Source organism: Rhinatrema bivittatum, chromosome 9 (genome assembly GCF_901001135.1).
Source record: "Rhinatrema bivittatum chromosome 9, aRhiBiv1.1, whole genome shotgun sequence".
NCBI lineage: Eukaryota > Metazoa > Chordata > Amphibia > Gymnophiona > Rhinatrematidae > Rhinatrema > Rhinatrema bivittatum.
The window spans coordinates 37814975-37832109 of record NC_042623.1 but is presented as its reverse complement, the minus strand read 5'-3'; the positions used below and the strand labels follow the sequence as shown (position 1 = coordinate 37832109).

Below are 17135 nucleotides of genomic sequence, written 5' to 3'. Positions count from 1 at the left end.
CCATCTCTCATAAATTATCAAGACTCTCACATCACCGAGGCAGCACAAATAAGCCTGCCTGGATCTGCTGTGGCACAATCTTCTTAGTGCATGCTGCTAGCTCGGCTGCCTTGACTAAGCCTGGGCAGGGTGATAGCACTAAGGAGCCTGTCTCTCTCTCTCACACACACACATGAAAGAAGTAGTTGGCTAAAGCTAGCAATCCCTTGTCTTCATGGTTGGACTCTTCGGTTAATTTTCATGCACCTGGAAGGATTCTCTCTTGGGCTTAGCTCCCTCTTTTAACAAACGATGGGGAAGGCTTGCAGGAAACATTCCTTCTCTCCTCTGTCACAAAGACCTACAAAGACCTCACGTCTTGCCTACCATAACTTTCTCAGAGTCCCTCTTCCAAGCATTCCAGCCACCCCTACTTTTCTTCTGCTGCACATCTATCTTGCATGCCTCTTCTGTCTCTCTCTCTCTCGTTAGACGCTGCGTCGCCGATTATTAATCATTGTCATGATATGTGTCAGGTCCAGGCTCTTCATCATCAGTTCCATAAACTCTTCATCCTTCCGGGCTCCCTCCACAAACTCCTCCAGCGACAGCTCACCTGTATCAAACAGACAGCACAAAACATCAGTATCCTGGTCTCAGACATCTCACTTGTAGCAGATACAGGATAACAAGGCATCAGCGCTCAGAGTTCCAATAGCTCACCTGTAGCAGATAAGACAAGGCATCAGAACCTACAGTCATATAATCATCCAGATAGGTGTTTACATCGAGAAACTCTGAGAATGCTTTGTAAAAAGAGTTGACAAACCAGGACTAACTCACTTATTCTTTACAACCTGGAGCAAGCAAATCACTCTGGTTCAGGGGTGGGCAATTCCAGTCCCTGAATGCCACCATGTGCTGGATATACAAGGGCAATATTGAAAACTTACCATTTAGCCAGATAACTTGTGAGTTTTCAGCTTATCTCTAATGAATATGCATGAGATATATTTGCATTAAGTGGAGGCAGTGTGCATGCAAATCTTTCTCATGCATATTCATTAGAGATATCCTGAAATCTTGACTGGTTGGTAGACCCTGAGGACTGGAATTGCCCACCCCTGCTCTAGTTACTATGAGGTTCCATATAGGGAAAAATAACCCTTGCTGTAGTTACACAATGTTAGGTTCCATATTAGGAGCTACCACCAAGGAAAAAGATCTAGGCATCATAGTGGATAATACTTTAAAATTATCGGATCAGTGTGCTGCAGCAGTCAAAAAAGCAAACAGAATGTTAGGAATTATTAGGAAGGGAATGGTTAATAAAACGGAAAAGGTCATAATGCCTCTGTATCGCTCCATGGTGAGACCGCACCTTGAATACTGGGTACAGTTCTGGTTGCTGCATCTCAAAAAAGATATAGTTGCGATGGAGAAGGTTCAGAGAAGGGCAACCAAAATGATAAAGTGGATGGAACAGCTCCCCTATGAGGAAAGGCTGAAGAGGTTAGGGCTGTTCAGCTTGGAGAAGAGACGGTTGAGGGGGGATATGATAGAAGTCTTTAAGATCATGAGAGGTTTTGAACGAGTAGATATGACTCGGTTATTTACACTTTCGAATAATTGAAGGACTAGGGGGCATTCCATGAAGTTAGCAAGTAGCACATTTAAGATTAATCAGAGAAAATTATTTTTCACTCAACGCACAATTAAGCTCTGGAATTTGTTGCCAGAGGATGTGGTTAGTGCAGTTAATGTAACTGGGTTCAAAAAAGGTTTGGATAAGTTCTTGGAGGAGAAATCCATTAACTGCTATTAATCAAGTTTCCTTAGGGAATAGCCACTGCTATTAATTGCATCAGTAGCATGGGATCTTCTTGGTGTTTGGTTAATTGCCAGGTTCTTTGGCCTGGATTGGCTACTGTTGGAAACAGGATGCTGGGCTTGATGGACCCTTGGTCTGACCCAGCATGGCAATTTCGTATGTTCTTATGGTGTCATCACTTAATAAAGTTACTATGAATGGCTCATTAGGTTCTGTGAAGAGCCACACTGAGGTTTTCGTGCAACACTGTGAGATCCATATTACTACAATTAGGGTCACCAGGCAGCCCTGATTTTCAGATCTTGCCTCCATCCCGGAGCAATGTCCCCATCTGCTCCCTGTTCTGGATTAATGTAAGGACATCAGAAGTGCCATGTTGGGTCAGACCAAAGTTCCCTTGAGCCAACCAGCATCCTGTCTCTTATAGTAGCCAGTCCCCAAAAGTAGATCCAATTTCTTGTTGCTCACGCAGAGCCTCCAGGTTAATCACTGTCTATGAACGTTTCTTCCAGGAACCTGTCCAAACCTTTTTTTAAAAACCTCTGTGCTAGTTGCCTTGACCACATCCTCTGGCAACAAATCCCACAGTTTGATTATGCGTTGAGTGAAAATATACTTATTCCAATTTATTGTAAATCTGCTGCCTGTTAGCTTCAAGGGTGTGCCAATATTATTTGAAAGGGTAAATAACTGTTCCTTATTTACCGGTTCCATCTCCCTCGTGATTTTTGTACATCATGAGTGGGGGCGGGGGGGGGGGGGGGGGGGGAGTATGATTGCTGTCATTTTATCCCTACCCAACCCTGCTGCCTAACCTGTAGCCTTGCTGGGGCAGGAAGAAAAATCCTCTCCTTAAAAGAGGGGCTTGAAGTTCCCCAAAGCAGACTGGCCCTGATGAGAGGAGAGGAGAAGGGAATCCCTCTGTCTCTGCCCCTCCTCTGATCCCTCCCTGTCCTTTGTCCTAACTCAGCAAGGCTAGAGGAAAACTCAACCCTTCCTGGGTCAACAAGCACTAGCCAGGGCAAGGAATCTCCTTCTCCTTTTGCTTGCCCTGTCAGCCAACGAGGGGCAAAGAATCCTTTCCTCTCTACCCTTCAGACTCATCTGATGCCTTGCAGTGGACCGGGCCCATAGTCAGAAGGGGGGGGGGAGAAGAGAGAGAATGTATGGAGTGAGGGAGGAAAGGGGGGGAAGAGAACATCTAGGGCAAGGTAGAAAAGGAGAGAAATTACATCTGGGTTGAGGTGAGAGAGTCTGTCTGGAATGAGGCGGAGGAAGGGAAGAATGTGAGAATGTCTGGAGTAAGGAGAAGAAAGGGAGAACTTCTGGGATAAGGAGAAAAGAGGAGACAGAATTTCTGGAATGAAGAGGAAAGAACAGGAGGGAATGAGAGGGATGAGGAAAAGACAGAGGGAGGGAAAGGAGAGGAAGAGGACGGGAGTAAAGAGAAAGCTGGGAAGAAGGAAGGGAAGGATTGCTGCATAGGAGAGCCCTGTATAAGGGGTACTGTAAGGACACTGGGCTGCCAGTCAGTGTGAGAGAGCCTTGAACACCGTCGTGTGGTCGCAGCTGAAGAGGTGGTCTTTTGGCCTTTTTCAACCAAACCTACACAAAGAATTCACAGAGAGAAGTACTAGGACAGTTATAAGGTGGAGAACAAGCTATGGGTTACTGTTCTGTGGAAGAATTTAACTTGAATGAAGTGATAATGAATTCTGAATAAGCGGAAGAAATAGGAATGATATGCATGGATGGAGAGACGGCCACTGTAGGAGAGCAAATGCTGGAGTGGAACAGTCATGGTAAATGGCCAGAAGGTATTGTTCAGGTATTGTTCAGGGGTAGGCAAATGTGGTCCTCAAGTGCCACAAACCAGAATATCCACAATGAATATGTATGAAATATATTTGCATGCACTGCCTGCAATGTATGCAAGGAGAACCGGAGTTGCCTATTGTGGTGATTTGAGCCAATGGTGAGTCTCTGCGCTGTAAAACTTTAGGTGTTTTCCTTCAGGAAGTAAAGGGAAACTGTTGCGTCCGTCGTACTCAGAAGGCTTCGTCCCATTTGCCTCACTTCAATACGTGCTTTCTCCACCAGCCTCGGAAAAATGGCGACCGCCGTGTCTGCTTGCCGCATTCTCCGGCGTCCCCAGAACGGCTATGGCAAGGCATTCCCCCATGATTCACCTGAGGGCCTCCTAGGGTGCGCACGCGCACCACCCACGTCTTTATTCCAGCGTTGGCGCGAACCTCAGGGGCGTCCCCCTCGAGTGACATCACACCATCCGGGTATATAGGCTGCCCATTTACTGATGACTTTGAGTTAGCAAGGATTGGATTCGTCTGGTCTAAGCTGCTCTGCCGCTTCTTGCTGCTGCTGGAAGTTCTCTCTATCTTCCGGGGTTCTACTAACTTGGGTACCCGCTCCTCGGGGGCCCTATGCTTCTTTCCAGGTGCCTATCCAGGTACTCGCTCCTCGAGGGCTTGAGTTGTCTACCTTGGTGCCTGCTACCATTACTTCTACCTGCTGGGAACTTCACTATTACAGCTACAAGAGTAGCAGTTCCCCGCGGGGCTCCTCGTGGGAGTGGCCATCACTACAGCACCTAAGAATCCACCAAACACCTCAAAACCTTAACCTACATTTCCCAGATGCCCTGGTAGTCATCCCCTGGAAGTGTTGGGGGCAGGGAAACAAAGAGGCGGTGTCTTCCTAGGGAGGAGTAGACTAACTCCAGGAGGGAGACGGCAGGCAATTCAGGAGAGCTCAATGGGAGGTGAGGAGGATGGAGAGGTTGAGGCAGAAGGAGAACAGTACCCAGCACACCTTTATTCTAAAGCTAAGTTACAATGTCAGCATTATTCCCAGGAGAAGCTTCAGTACTGAATCTGCTACAAAGGAATCGACTGCAGCAGTCCTTGAGAATAAGCTTCCAAGCCTGAAGTCACCCCAAAGGACCTGCCACTAGGGGGCGCTATACCACACTATCCTGGTATAGATACTTAAGAAGATAGTTTGAAGCATAATACACTGGAAAACTTACAAATTGCCATGGATTCTGCTATTATCTATCTCAATATGACTCACTTGTTTTAGGTGTTTATAGAGATTCACCTGTATTTGTAAAAATATTCAGATCATCCACAGCAACGGGACATCATGCTCCAAAAGATTCCTTGTTTTATAGGAAGAGACTCTAGTATTGGCCTAATTATAATTACCCAGAAAAGTCCTTTGCATACATTGAACATATGAAAATGTACAAAATATGGCTGAATTAGCTCAAGTAAGTATCTAATACACACACACACACGGACTATTTTGATGAAAATGACTAAAGACATAGACAGATACAGCATGATAGAAGCCAAAGAGACCTCACCATCTCCATTAATGTCAATCTTGTCAAAGACTCGGCTGGTAAATTCCTCTGCACTGACATCATGGTCGCAGCCGTCTATGGCACGGACAGCCTGAAAGAAGAGAGCAGCCAAACTACTGTAACAGATTTAATACTGAAAGAAGACATGTGTCCCTCACGTTCAGTCTTTTTCCAAAGTGTTCTAAGGAACTTCAGGTCTCTTGGGTTCCTATTGGTAGGGTTTTCAGGATATTCCTCATGAATATGCACGAGATGAGCAGGTGGCTCACGGATTAACTCTGTCACTCTGCCTCCTCTCGCAGCACGATGTCAGCAACTTGTTCTGGCTCTGTAGAACAATGTGCTGTTAGGTTGCTGGCCAATGTAAAAATCATCAGGAAAAGAAAAAGTTCTCATAGTACAAGGGATTTTATGTGCAGACAAATGAAAAAATTAACGGTTACGACTCCTGGTTTTTTTGCATACTTGTACTGAATTGTTGCACCTTTTTCTACAACTGGATATTTATATACGCCTTCCTGCTCAAGTTCTATCATGCCAGTCTTCAATCGGAGAGATGTCTCCTTTAAGGAAGATCGCCTTAGCACATTTGTCCATGCCAAATGTCATCCTGATATTAACTGAGAAACTCTTCACTACTTGGAGTTGTTCTGCTAAGAGCCGATCACAGGAGCTGAAAATCTAAATCATAAGTACAATGTTACCTGTGCATCATTAACGTCTCTACGATTAAGGCTAAATCAATAGCCCAAGGAGTTAATTAGAGTGGTGACAGGAATCTCCCTGAAATTTTCCTCATTGGATCTTGATGTTAGTGGTGACATATTCATCGTCATAATTCAGAAGGAGTTTAGCCTGCCACATTTGCATGCTATACTTCATGTACTTGATCAATCCAAAGTTCATGCTGTACATTTTGAGATAATTTATTATCCAAGAACATGGATTGCTATCAAAAACTTTTTTTTGTAGTCCATCCATGATATACTGAGGTATTAATTTTTCTTACATCTAGCCATGATGGCTTTATTCATTAACAAATGACCTTTGGTTGGATACGCTCCTCTTCACTTGCCCTTCTGTCCTATCCCCATGATGTTATTAATGTCTATGCAATTATACTGTATATTCTATCTGCATCTATTGCAGTGAACAGCTTGTAGCCTTTAGCTAAGCTCATTATTGGTCGGCAATTCCTGGGGATGTTACGTGGCTCTCCCTTTGGAAGGGGAAGTATTCTGCCTGTTTTAGCCATTGTTGTGATGTTAGCTGTACCTGATCAATTGATTTTTGCAGTTTGCCTGGTGGTGGAGAGATGGTGTAGCTTGTGGGGATCTTTACCTTGTCTTTTAGGTGTATATTGGGGATATCTTTTTTTCTGTCTGCTAGGTGTGTGTGTGCGTGTGTTTGGGAGATAACCTTTCTCTTTTCTCGGAGTATGTATGGTGAGAAAGCTTTCAGGTGTATGTGATGGGAGAAAGGAAGAGTTCATTCTTTAGCCTCTGTTAGGACTGTGAGGGTTTCTTATCTCTAGTTACCCGTGTGCATGTGTGTGAATCTTTCTCATCTATTAGATGTATATGTATGTGTGTTGTGCATGGGGGATATTTCACCTATCTCTGATCAATGTACGGGGATCTCCTATCTCAGCCATCTTTGTGGGAGAGAGAGAGGACATTGTTTCTCCTCCTCATTATCTGCTACGTGAGGGATCTTTCTCTTATCTGTGTTAGGTATATAATGGGTTGTTTCTCCAGTCTGTTTGATGTGGGGAGAGTCTCTTCTTTCCTGTTACGTTTAGGAAGAGGTATTTCTCTTATCTCTTTCAGGTGTATGTAGGGGGTCTCTTATTCTTCCTGAGTCATCAGTGAGGTATAAAAACTTCTGGGATTTCTTTGCGAACTAGGGCTATAATCCAGTCATGGATTACTAGGTGAGAAGATTAGAAACCATATTGCTAAGAGGAGATTGATTATTAATAGAAGCACGAAGCTTATCTCTCCTTGAAGGACCTGTATAGTCTAAGCTCTACCCCTCTGAAGAATTGGGTGATGCTCCATCACAGCAGCTAGTACAATGCAATATTTATGTGAAAGGAGATCATCTTTCCATAACAGTAATTAAGCAATAACAGTGTCACCACCGACATCCAAGACAACCTTCTGATCAAGGCTTGACATTTTACAGTTCTTTATCTGAAGGGGGATCCCTGCAGGCAGTGCAACACTGCAAAAGAAAGCAGTTTATCAACCCCTGCTTTTACAAATACGGCTCATACACTTGCCTGAGAGATAGGTGCCACTTATCCAAATATGCGAGCCAATCGCAACGTTCACAATATTTTCTAACTTCAAACAAACCATAAGAGGTACAGAACCAGGTTCTTCTGTGCACAGAAAACAGGAAGTTTCAGAAGCATTCTCCATTGCACTGTGAACTTTACAAATAATGCATCCTTTTTCCATATATTGTGACAAACAAAAGTGTTTAAAAAAAAAAAAGTATAAAAGCAAAAAAAATGAGCAGAAAGGGAACTGTTTGGTTCAGTGACTCAGTACCAAGTTCAGCTGAGGTAGGTAGTGACAGAGTCATTATGCCAAGAAAGTTCTTTGGTGGTCTATGTGAAATTAGTTGGTGGGCTTGAGGTCGGTTCCTATTGAACAGCAGCCCACCCTCACAACTGGCACCCTGGTTGACTGTCTCACCGTAGAAGTAAAAAAAAACAGAGGAGCCTGGAGACCGAACTGCCCTTTCAATCTTGAAGATTTATTTCTTCTGTTGTGACACTGGGTGTGGGAAGCTTTGCTCTTTGGATAAATGGAAGACTTTGCTTTCCAATACTGTCCATCTGGCATTTTTGATAAGAACTAAAGGGGCCTATTTACTAAAGGAATCTTAAAGTGCATGTATTTAATATCTGAGGGAGCGTCTCCGCTCTTATTACTTCGAGGGTTCCCTGCGGGCATCACATCATCTGTTGTGGGAACTGGACACTCATCTCCAGATTGCTTTGATGTTGGATCATAAAACTAAATATCTTACATTTTAGACACTTTAAAGACTGCTTTTGTGTGCATAAAAAATACAATGAAATATAAAAAAAAAACAGGTGAATTTTCAGAGTCGCACATGTAAAAATCAGCACGTGCTTGCGCAAAAAACACACATTTGTGAAAATGTGATTTTATAAGCCTCAAACATGCATTCGCAAGTTAAGGGGCATGAGTAAGTTTGTTCGTATAAAAAAGGGGTAGGCCAGAGGCATTCTGAGGCGGGGGTCAACATTTACGCATCTAAATTGCTGTTTTATAGCCTATGAAAGTGACGCTTGTAAGTGTGCTACTTGTGTATATTTACTTCTGTTAATTATCTGGCATGAGAATAAAATTTGTCATTGCCAAATACTGACTGGTTGAGGGATCTGGGTAAACTGGGGAGTTCAGGGGCTCTTGATGTCCTAGAAATAGACTGGGCAAACCGGTGGACTATGACAAAACTGGTAATTTCCTTCACGCATGCATGTTACAAAATTTGGTTACTTACACGTGTAAATGCAGACAAGTGCTAAGGAAAATACGCAAGTAAAATCTCTACGTGTAAATAATTAAAATTAGGAGCATAAATACTCACGTACAGGAGATTTGCACTACTTCTGCAGATAAATTTTGTCTTCTCTGGATACTTGGCGGCTCTGCTGCCAGTTAGCCGGATAAGTCTCAAAAACTGCCACTTATCTGGCTTAGTAACATAAATGGATAAGTGTTAACACTCCACTTACCTGGCTCTGTTGAAAATATATGCCCCATATTTTTAAGATACACGAGCATGTTTGTTGGGTTGATTTAAGCTTATTTTGTAAAGTGCGCAGATGCCATAAAATATGAGCGATTGCACATGCACACCTATCTATGTGCATTCATCGGTGCACTCACACATATAATAAACTTATCCTTTTAACTAGCATAAGTTTTCAATAATTGACTCTTTTGGACAAGATGACTGAGTCCACATTGACCTAAGGTGATTTGAGCTTTTTGATCTAAAATGGCATGAGTCGTCTTTTATGATACCAATGAAGTCAGTGAGATAGACTTAACTGTTTTGCAAGTTTGATTTTTTTTAGAAACAATCATTTTTGATGAAAGTAAAAAAAAACAAAACATACAAACCAGCAACCTTTGACCATAGGATCCAGCGTGACTAAAGACTCATTCTCTTTTCCTACTGCTTCTTGCTTGTGACTTTTGGTTACCTGGTGCTTGCATGCCAAGTTTAAAGAAAAAATTGTTTTTACGTCTGATTAAGGTTTGTTAGTGAGTGGTAGTACCTGGATCTAAGACGTTGGCGTATTGGGTGTTGGAGGTACAGCAGAACTTGGGATGCCGAGTGTTGGAGATACAGTGAACATCTGGGGACGAGCACTCAAACAGCAGCAGGTGACAAGTATTAGAGGAGCTGCAAGGCTTTGTGGCTGATGCTGATGCAGTGAGGCACTGCGTGCCAGACACTGGAAAAGCAGCAAAACTCATGGTGCTGGGCACTGGAGAAGCAGCAAAATGTGGGTTTGCTAGTCATTGTAGCAACACTACTGTTCTTTGAGCCAGGTATTGTGGTGGGGAACCAAGTTGAGGGGGTTACACCAGGACTTACTGTGCCGAGTTTTGAAGTTGCATAGAGAGATTTGGTGACAAATACTGGGGAGGAGTAGTAAGATTTGCTGCTGGGGTATTGTATGAGAAGTAGGATTTAGGGTGCAGCTGATATTTGAGTGGAGCAGGCAGGACTCAGGGTGCCAAAGTAGCAGAAAAATATAAGGCGCTTCTGGGAGTTGGAGAGAGCTGTAAGAGTGAGGCCTAGGTTTGTGAATGGAAACACCAAACTAGCTTGTTAGGATGAGCAAAGGGACACAGGATTGTAGGGAGATATCCCATGTTTTACCACTGAAAGCACCTAATATGAATCATAATAGCCAAAGAGGGATGCAGACAAGTAAACTAACAGGCCAAAACATTGTCACAGCTAAAGAAAAGTAATGTTGCTCAGATGAGAACTTTAAACCAGAACTGAAGGATGCTTATCAATATCTGCCTGTTTGTAAGCTCCTGTGTATATAAAACCAAGGCAGAGGGACAATGCAGCAACTTAAGCTTATAAGCAGAAGTCACGGACCAGCCAAGTGAAGTCCAGAGGTCAGAGGGATCCCCATCCTTCGATGAAGGGGGAGCATTCTAAAATGGAGAAAACGCTGACTCTGGCATACAGCTTGGCATACATGGCAGGGCCCCCCCCCCCCCCAAGAAAGGAGAGGGGGGAAAAGACCTGCAATGCGAATGCGGAAAGACCCTCCACCCACTACATGATTATGCACGAGTATATGCATATTTATCAGCTAGAAAGTATAAGACATGGGGGGGGGGGGGCAATAAGGAGAAGGGAGCAAACCCGAAGCAGCCCAGCACCTCCTGCTAGTGGGGAGGGAACAGACTAGGGGTGGCTAGGAGACACCCTGCTTAGGGTCAGAGGGGCTCAAAGTCTGAGGCGGGTGAGGAGCTGAGAAAAGGCCGGCAGCTCTGCCAGTACCAGACCAGGAAGCAAGCCTCTTCCCCTGCCCACATTCTCCAGACCTCAAGCCAGAGCCTGCTTCAGAGGTAAACAGGGAAATCGCCTGAAGACCAGGGGTAAGTTAGCCATAAGTATTAATATATTAGACAGACTAAGGTTATGGCATGTTTGAAATCACCCATGGTACAGAACTTTCTTTAGGGTAAATTGGTGCTTAGTGGCAGGATGTTAGAGATAGGAATTGTTATCTTCTAAATGCTAAATCCTGCCAAATATGATAAATACAAGTCCAGTTCTGAGGAGAACATGTTTTCTTTTCCTGAAATTAGGATCGTGAAGTGGGAGGGGAACTGGATTGTTCTGTAATAGACAGGTCCCTGCACCCCTAAACTTACTTACAGGATGCCAGGGGATAATCATGGTGCTGAGTGTTAGAGTGGAACAGCAGGACTCAGAGCTCTGGGCCTTAGGGTGTCAAATGTGGGGAAAATCAACTTGAAGCATGGATTCACAGTGCTAGGAGCAAAAGATTTCGAGATGTTGGGACAGAACAATGGGACTCAGGATACTGGGTGATGCAAGGAAAAATAAGTCAGAGGTTGTCAGATGTGGGTGGAGCAACAGGATTCTGGATGTAAAAATATTACATTAAATCCAAAATAATAGTAAATCATGGAATTACCAAAGGTAAGAAGAAAATGTTAGTGAGACCTTTATATATTTGAGCACAGCACTTATCTTAATTCAAACTGTTTGTGGATATTATCCAAATGAGGGGGTGACAGTCCTTTCCTTAATCCAAGAAACACTAAAATCTGATGCCTGATACAAAGCGTGTTTCATTTCTTCTTCAGGGCGGGAGTGTTACCTTGAGATGGAAACTCTCAACTTTAATACTTTCACTTAATCCATGAAAGCCTCTGCAGCTCTCAAACATTCTTAACATGATGGCACACGCTCCTGCTCTATGTTTTATTTTAAATGCATTGGGTTTAAGAAAAAAAAAAATTTGAAAAAAATGTTCTATGGGACAAAATATTGCATGAGACCAATGATTACATTTTTGAACGATGTTTAACGCTTTGCATTACAGTTCAGAATTAAGAGTGTTCTTGGAACAATGTTAAGCGAACCTATGCAGCTCAAACATATTAAGGTTTCACTAATATCTTCTCGTCATCTTTGGCAATTCCATGATTTGCTATTGTTTTGGATTTATACTCGCCACTGGGATATTTTCGGTTTGATTTGTGTGAAACATTACATTGAAGCAGCAGGACTCTATGCTTGGAGTTCAGGACCCAGGGTGGAAGGTGTTAGCAGTGTGCTAGATATTGGGGTGCTGCTAGGTATTAGGCTGAAGCAGCAGGATGCAGAATATTCCTTTTACCTTGATAATATTCAACAGCTCGTGTCTGTCAATGCAACCGTTTCCATCCACATCATAAAGCTTGAAATACCACCGTAATTTCTGTTCTATCTTCCCTCGAAGAACAAGGCTGAGAGCTGCAACATACTCCATGAAATCAATGTACCCATCCTACAACAATAATTTGAGGATTAACGTATTAATCAATGGGTCAATATTTAAAGCTAGCCAGGTAATGTAACCTATCCGGCTAAGTTACAAGGGATATTCAGTGGCACAGCTGTGCCACTGAATATCCGTGTAGAAGTCGCCTCTTAGGCAGATAAGTTATATGTGCTCTATGGCAGGTCTAACTTATCTGGTTAACATAACTGGATAAGAACAAATATTGCCACTTATCTGGTTAAGTTAATTGGATAAGTAGCACCGCTCCAATCTGCCCACTGCCCGCCCACTGACTATCCGGCTAACCAGATATCTGGATAAGTGACTTGTCCGGCTATCTAGTGGCCACTGAACATAACCAGTCCTACTTATCTGGTTGTCTAGCGCTAAACACACTTTGAATATCGTCCTACTGTAAACATATTGGGATAAATTGCAAAGACTTAGTCAGGATCGACACACATAAGATCAAGATTCAAGCGGCTAACTTGACCAAATCTGATTTTCAGCCTCCTGAAGCTACTTGCATGCTTTCATAACACGTGTCCCTCTGGCATGCATTATAGAGGCATTCCTGGGGGGGGGGGGGTATCTACCCATGTTCTTTTGAGTTTGAAAAATGTATGTTCCTAATCGGCATGCTGCTAACACAAGTACATGACACCCTAGTTTAAAATGGCTCCAGGCCCATGCCTCCTTTTTATCTACATAAAAACCCAACATTCAGACATAAATTATATGTGTTTGAATATCAGGTTTGTTTTTTTGTGTGCTTAGAAGTACCTGTGTAACTTGATTGTTGTGCACCCTACTGATAACTTACCCTACAGAGGAAATCTCCAAAGCCAATGCCACGGGTAAATAAATAGGTATTTAACCCAGGTAGATTCTTCTCTCTGGAAATTGCCTTCCTCTATCCAGCTAAAAACACTCGCAGGCTTCCAGAGAGCTTGTACTTTTCCAGGGTAATTTTCAATACAAAATTGTGTCTGCCCAATAGGAGGAGACAATTAGGTTACCGGGACTCCACATTCCTGGAGCGGAGTCTGGGAAGGGATTTGGACTTGCATGCATACTTTTATATAAAATCTGGTTTTCATGCGCGGAGGTTTTCAGGAAAAATGGATGCACGCGAAATAACGGGTTTACCTTCTGCGGGCTGGATTCGGTGGGATAATTTATGTTTTCATTTTTTTTGCCAACCTTCCTATGCGGGCTGTTTGAAAGTTCGCTTCTTAGTCGTGGGCACATTGAGGTCGTGGGAGTGGAAACAGAGCATGCACGTTCAGCTTCCAAAAGGCGCGTGTGCCGTTTTGTCCCTGTTCGACAGCCCGTACAGTTAATAGGGGCGAAGTAAGCGGCAGCTTTTAACACGCATACTTTGCGCTTGCTAATTTACAGATAGCATCCCTTTGAAAGTTGGCTGCAATGTTCATGGGCTAAAACTACCCCCATACATGGTAAGTAATGTGGGCTATTCAAAATTGACCTCCAATGGAGACCATTTATTATTGTTGTATCTATCCCACAATCAAAACAGAACAACTTATCAACAGCATCTATCCAACTGTTAACAAGACGTGGTTACTGCATCCTACAGAAACAATCCTGTCAGCATTATCTTTAAACATAACACTGCGGAGGGCAATTTTTATGCAAGCTGAACCCGCAGGCCTGCCAACACATTTTCAAAGGGAAACCCCCACCATGGAGTTTCCCTTTGGAAATCTGGCTAATGGGGGTGCGGCGGGTCTGACTTTCCCTGTGTGGTCTTTGCCTCCTTTGACCTCTCTCTGCCCCTTTCCCGTCTCTTTCCGGATGCAGGCAAAAGTATCTGCACTGTCAACAGCATGGACCCTTTTGACCACAGTGAGAAGAGGGGGCAAATTGTCAGCGGGGCTTTCCCACTGGTAAATAGTTGTTTACCTACAGGTAAAGCTTTGAAAATGATCCTTAAGGTCAGTGACGGAATTAGATTTTGACACCCCTAGGCACTGTTGCTGCTGTCACCCCCCCATCCCCATCCCCATCTATTGAGGTTGGACAATAGGGAGCAGAAGGTCTAAGGCAGAGTCCCCTAGCTTCCTGTGGCACCTCAGGGGTAGATCCTCTGGCAAAAATTGAAAAATTCTGAAGAAAATTGCCAAACATTTCCTTCTCTTATATTATACTTTAAGAATAAAGTAGTTTTACACTATAATTATTAGTAAAATTTGTTTTATTTTTATTGGGTGAAAAAAGTGATCTCAAGTTATCAGTACAGGGAAGAGATCTCAAGGATGGGGATAGGAAGGGAGGAGGAGGATCGGGAATGGGGTGAGGAGAAAAAGGGGGGGGGGGGGGAGTCTGAGAAGGAAGAAGAATTAGGGATGGGGAGGATTGGGAACCTGGAATGGGGAAGAGGAGGGAGAGAGAGGGTGAGGTTCTTGGATTAAAGAAGAGGAGGAGGGAGTAGGAAGAGTTGGGGAGTAGGTGCTAGGATCTGGGGAGAAGGGACCAACAGCAACCATTACAAAAGATTTGGCTACCAATCTTCAATGGTAGGTGACCACATAATCACCTGACCTCAGAAAGTGTGATAATTAATTCAGTGGGCAATGGTGACTTTCAAAAGAAAAGACCAGGCCACAAGATTCTATCAGTAGCTGGCCAAAAGACGCACACACACACTTCACACACTCACACTCACACACACTCACACTCTCACACACGCACACGTGCACACATACACACGCACACACACGTGCACACATACGCACACACAGAGTCCCTTCTCTCTCTCTCTCACACACACACACACACACACACACAAACACACACGCACACAAACACACACGCACACAAACACTGCCCCCTACCCTTGTTCCCCTCTCTCACAAGCCAATACCTCCCCCCTCAATCCCCAGCCTCTCTTCTCAGCCTCTAATGCTCAGCCCCTCCCAATCTTCCCCAAATGATCCCCCTTTGCTCTATCTGCTTCAGGCTCTCCTGTTCCCTGCATGCTGCCTGGAGGAGAGGGACTGCCGAGTGAGATTACAAAGCTTCGGCCAGCCTGCTGCCTCCTCAGATTTCTGCTGCTATAGGCACAGGCCTAGCGTACTTTCTGACAAATCCAGGCCTGCTCAAGATACACCAGCGTACTTGCAGCACAGGACAATCCGGCTGCATCTATTCTCTGGTGAAAATACAATGAACGATGCATTAACATTACCACTGTACAATTATCCATGTGTCACTCTACCCAGCTCGCATTAGAGTTATCCTACAGTAATAATATATAGGCCGATGCAATACTGTGCGCTGACCACAGCGCAAGGCTCAACGCACATCTGGATGCACGTCCATAACCCCCGATGCAAAAACGGGGGTTAGCGTGTACAAAACTTGTGTCCAATAGCGTGCATAGGTAATAGTGCTCATCACATTTAATTGCATGTTGATGAGGCTATTATCTATTCCCCCCGATGCCAAAAAAAAAAATGTACATCCGACATGCACATTTTTACTCACCAAAATTAACGCCTGCTAATTTCAGCCAGCACCGGGGAACATAAGAACATAAGAATATGCCATGCTGGGTCAGACCAAGGGTCCATCAAGCCCAGCATCCTGTTTCCAACAGTGGCCAATCCAGGCCACAAGAACCTGGCAAGTGCCCCAAAACTAAGTCTATTCCATGTTACCATTGCTAATGGCAGTGGCTATTCTCTAGGTACAGAAAAAAACTGCTTTTCTGTACACCCTCTGACTTAATATCATAGTGTTATTAAGTCGGAGGCCCCAAGAATAAAAAAAAATGTAAAATGTGCCCGTGGGTCGGAAGACGGATGCTCAATTATGCCGGCGTCCATTTTTCGAACCGGTGGCTTCAGAGGGCTCGAGAACCGACGCCGGAAAAATTGAGCATCAGCTGTCAAACCCGTTGACAGCTGCCACTTCTGTCAAAAAGGAGGCGCTAGGGACGCGCTAGTGTCCCTAGTGCCTCTTTTTACCGAGGGCCCTCATTTGCATCTTCTTCCCACCTGAATCGCCGCAGAGGAGAGCGGGTGCTCGCCCGCTCTCCCGCCTGAATGTTAGTACTCCTATCTTTCTGTGTCACATTGGTCATACCTGTGTCTGACACACTCTGCTTACAACAGGCAGACTATCAATTTGTTTTCCCTACAGGAGAGCACCTTTTATCCATGATCTCGAAACTCCCATTATATGGAAAACTGTGGTCCTAGGGCTATGTTTCCATATCTGGAACATTTTAAATGATCGGGCATTTAGCACCTACTTTTGCCTCTAATCTCCCTCTACCTCCCTGGTTGCAGCTGCTCTTTTGTTTTCATCCTCCTGCCCTCCCCTCCCCCACCTCTTCCTCCCATTGATCAGTTACGGAGCAGCACCACCCTCTCTCTCTCTGTGCACCCAGATACCTTATTCATATCAAAAGTGCGGAACATCTGTTCTATGTAGCTGTTGGCTTCTTCACTTAGTCCTCGGAGCCCAAAGAACTGTTTGAATTCATGCAGGGTGAGCTGTCCAGAGGGGCACTCTGTCATGAACTTCTTGTACCAGTGGTGGATTTCTACAGCCTGCAGATCGTCCACCGTGGAGCTGCTGGTGTTGCCCATCCTGTTGGGGCGAGTCAAAGAGCCTTCAAAAACTGCCTTCTTCTTGGGGGTATTAATTACCTCTGCAATGCCTCTTTCCTTCCTATCGGTGTCTGATCCTGCAGCATCTGTTAAATGAAGGTGAATGAAACCTTCAGAGCTGCCAGTAAGCCTATAATCTCTTTAGTCGATAATTCAAAGGGACTTTAAAGCTTGCATGCTATAAATTGTGTCCTAAAAAAGAAG

The 17135-nt window shown here is 44.1% G+C and overlaps 1 protein-coding gene across 1 annotated transcript; it reads right to left on the bottom strand.

Moving 5' to 3' along the window:
* Nucleotides 1-467: 467 nt before the first annotated feature.
* LOC115099453 (guanylyl cyclase-activating protein 1-like) lies at nucleotides 468-16910 on the bottom strand. The gene is made up of 4 exons (XM_029617111.1): nucleotides 16713-16910; nucleotides 12148-12297; nucleotides 5196-5286; nucleotides 468-595 (listed from the first exon to the last, which is right to left on the bottom strand). The coding sequence occupies exons 1-4, from the start codon at nucleotides 16908-16910 to the stop codon at nucleotides 468-470; spliced, it is 567 nt and encodes a 188-aa protein (XP_029472971.1).
* Between the last annotated feature and the right edge of the window lie 225 nt (nucleotides 16911-17135).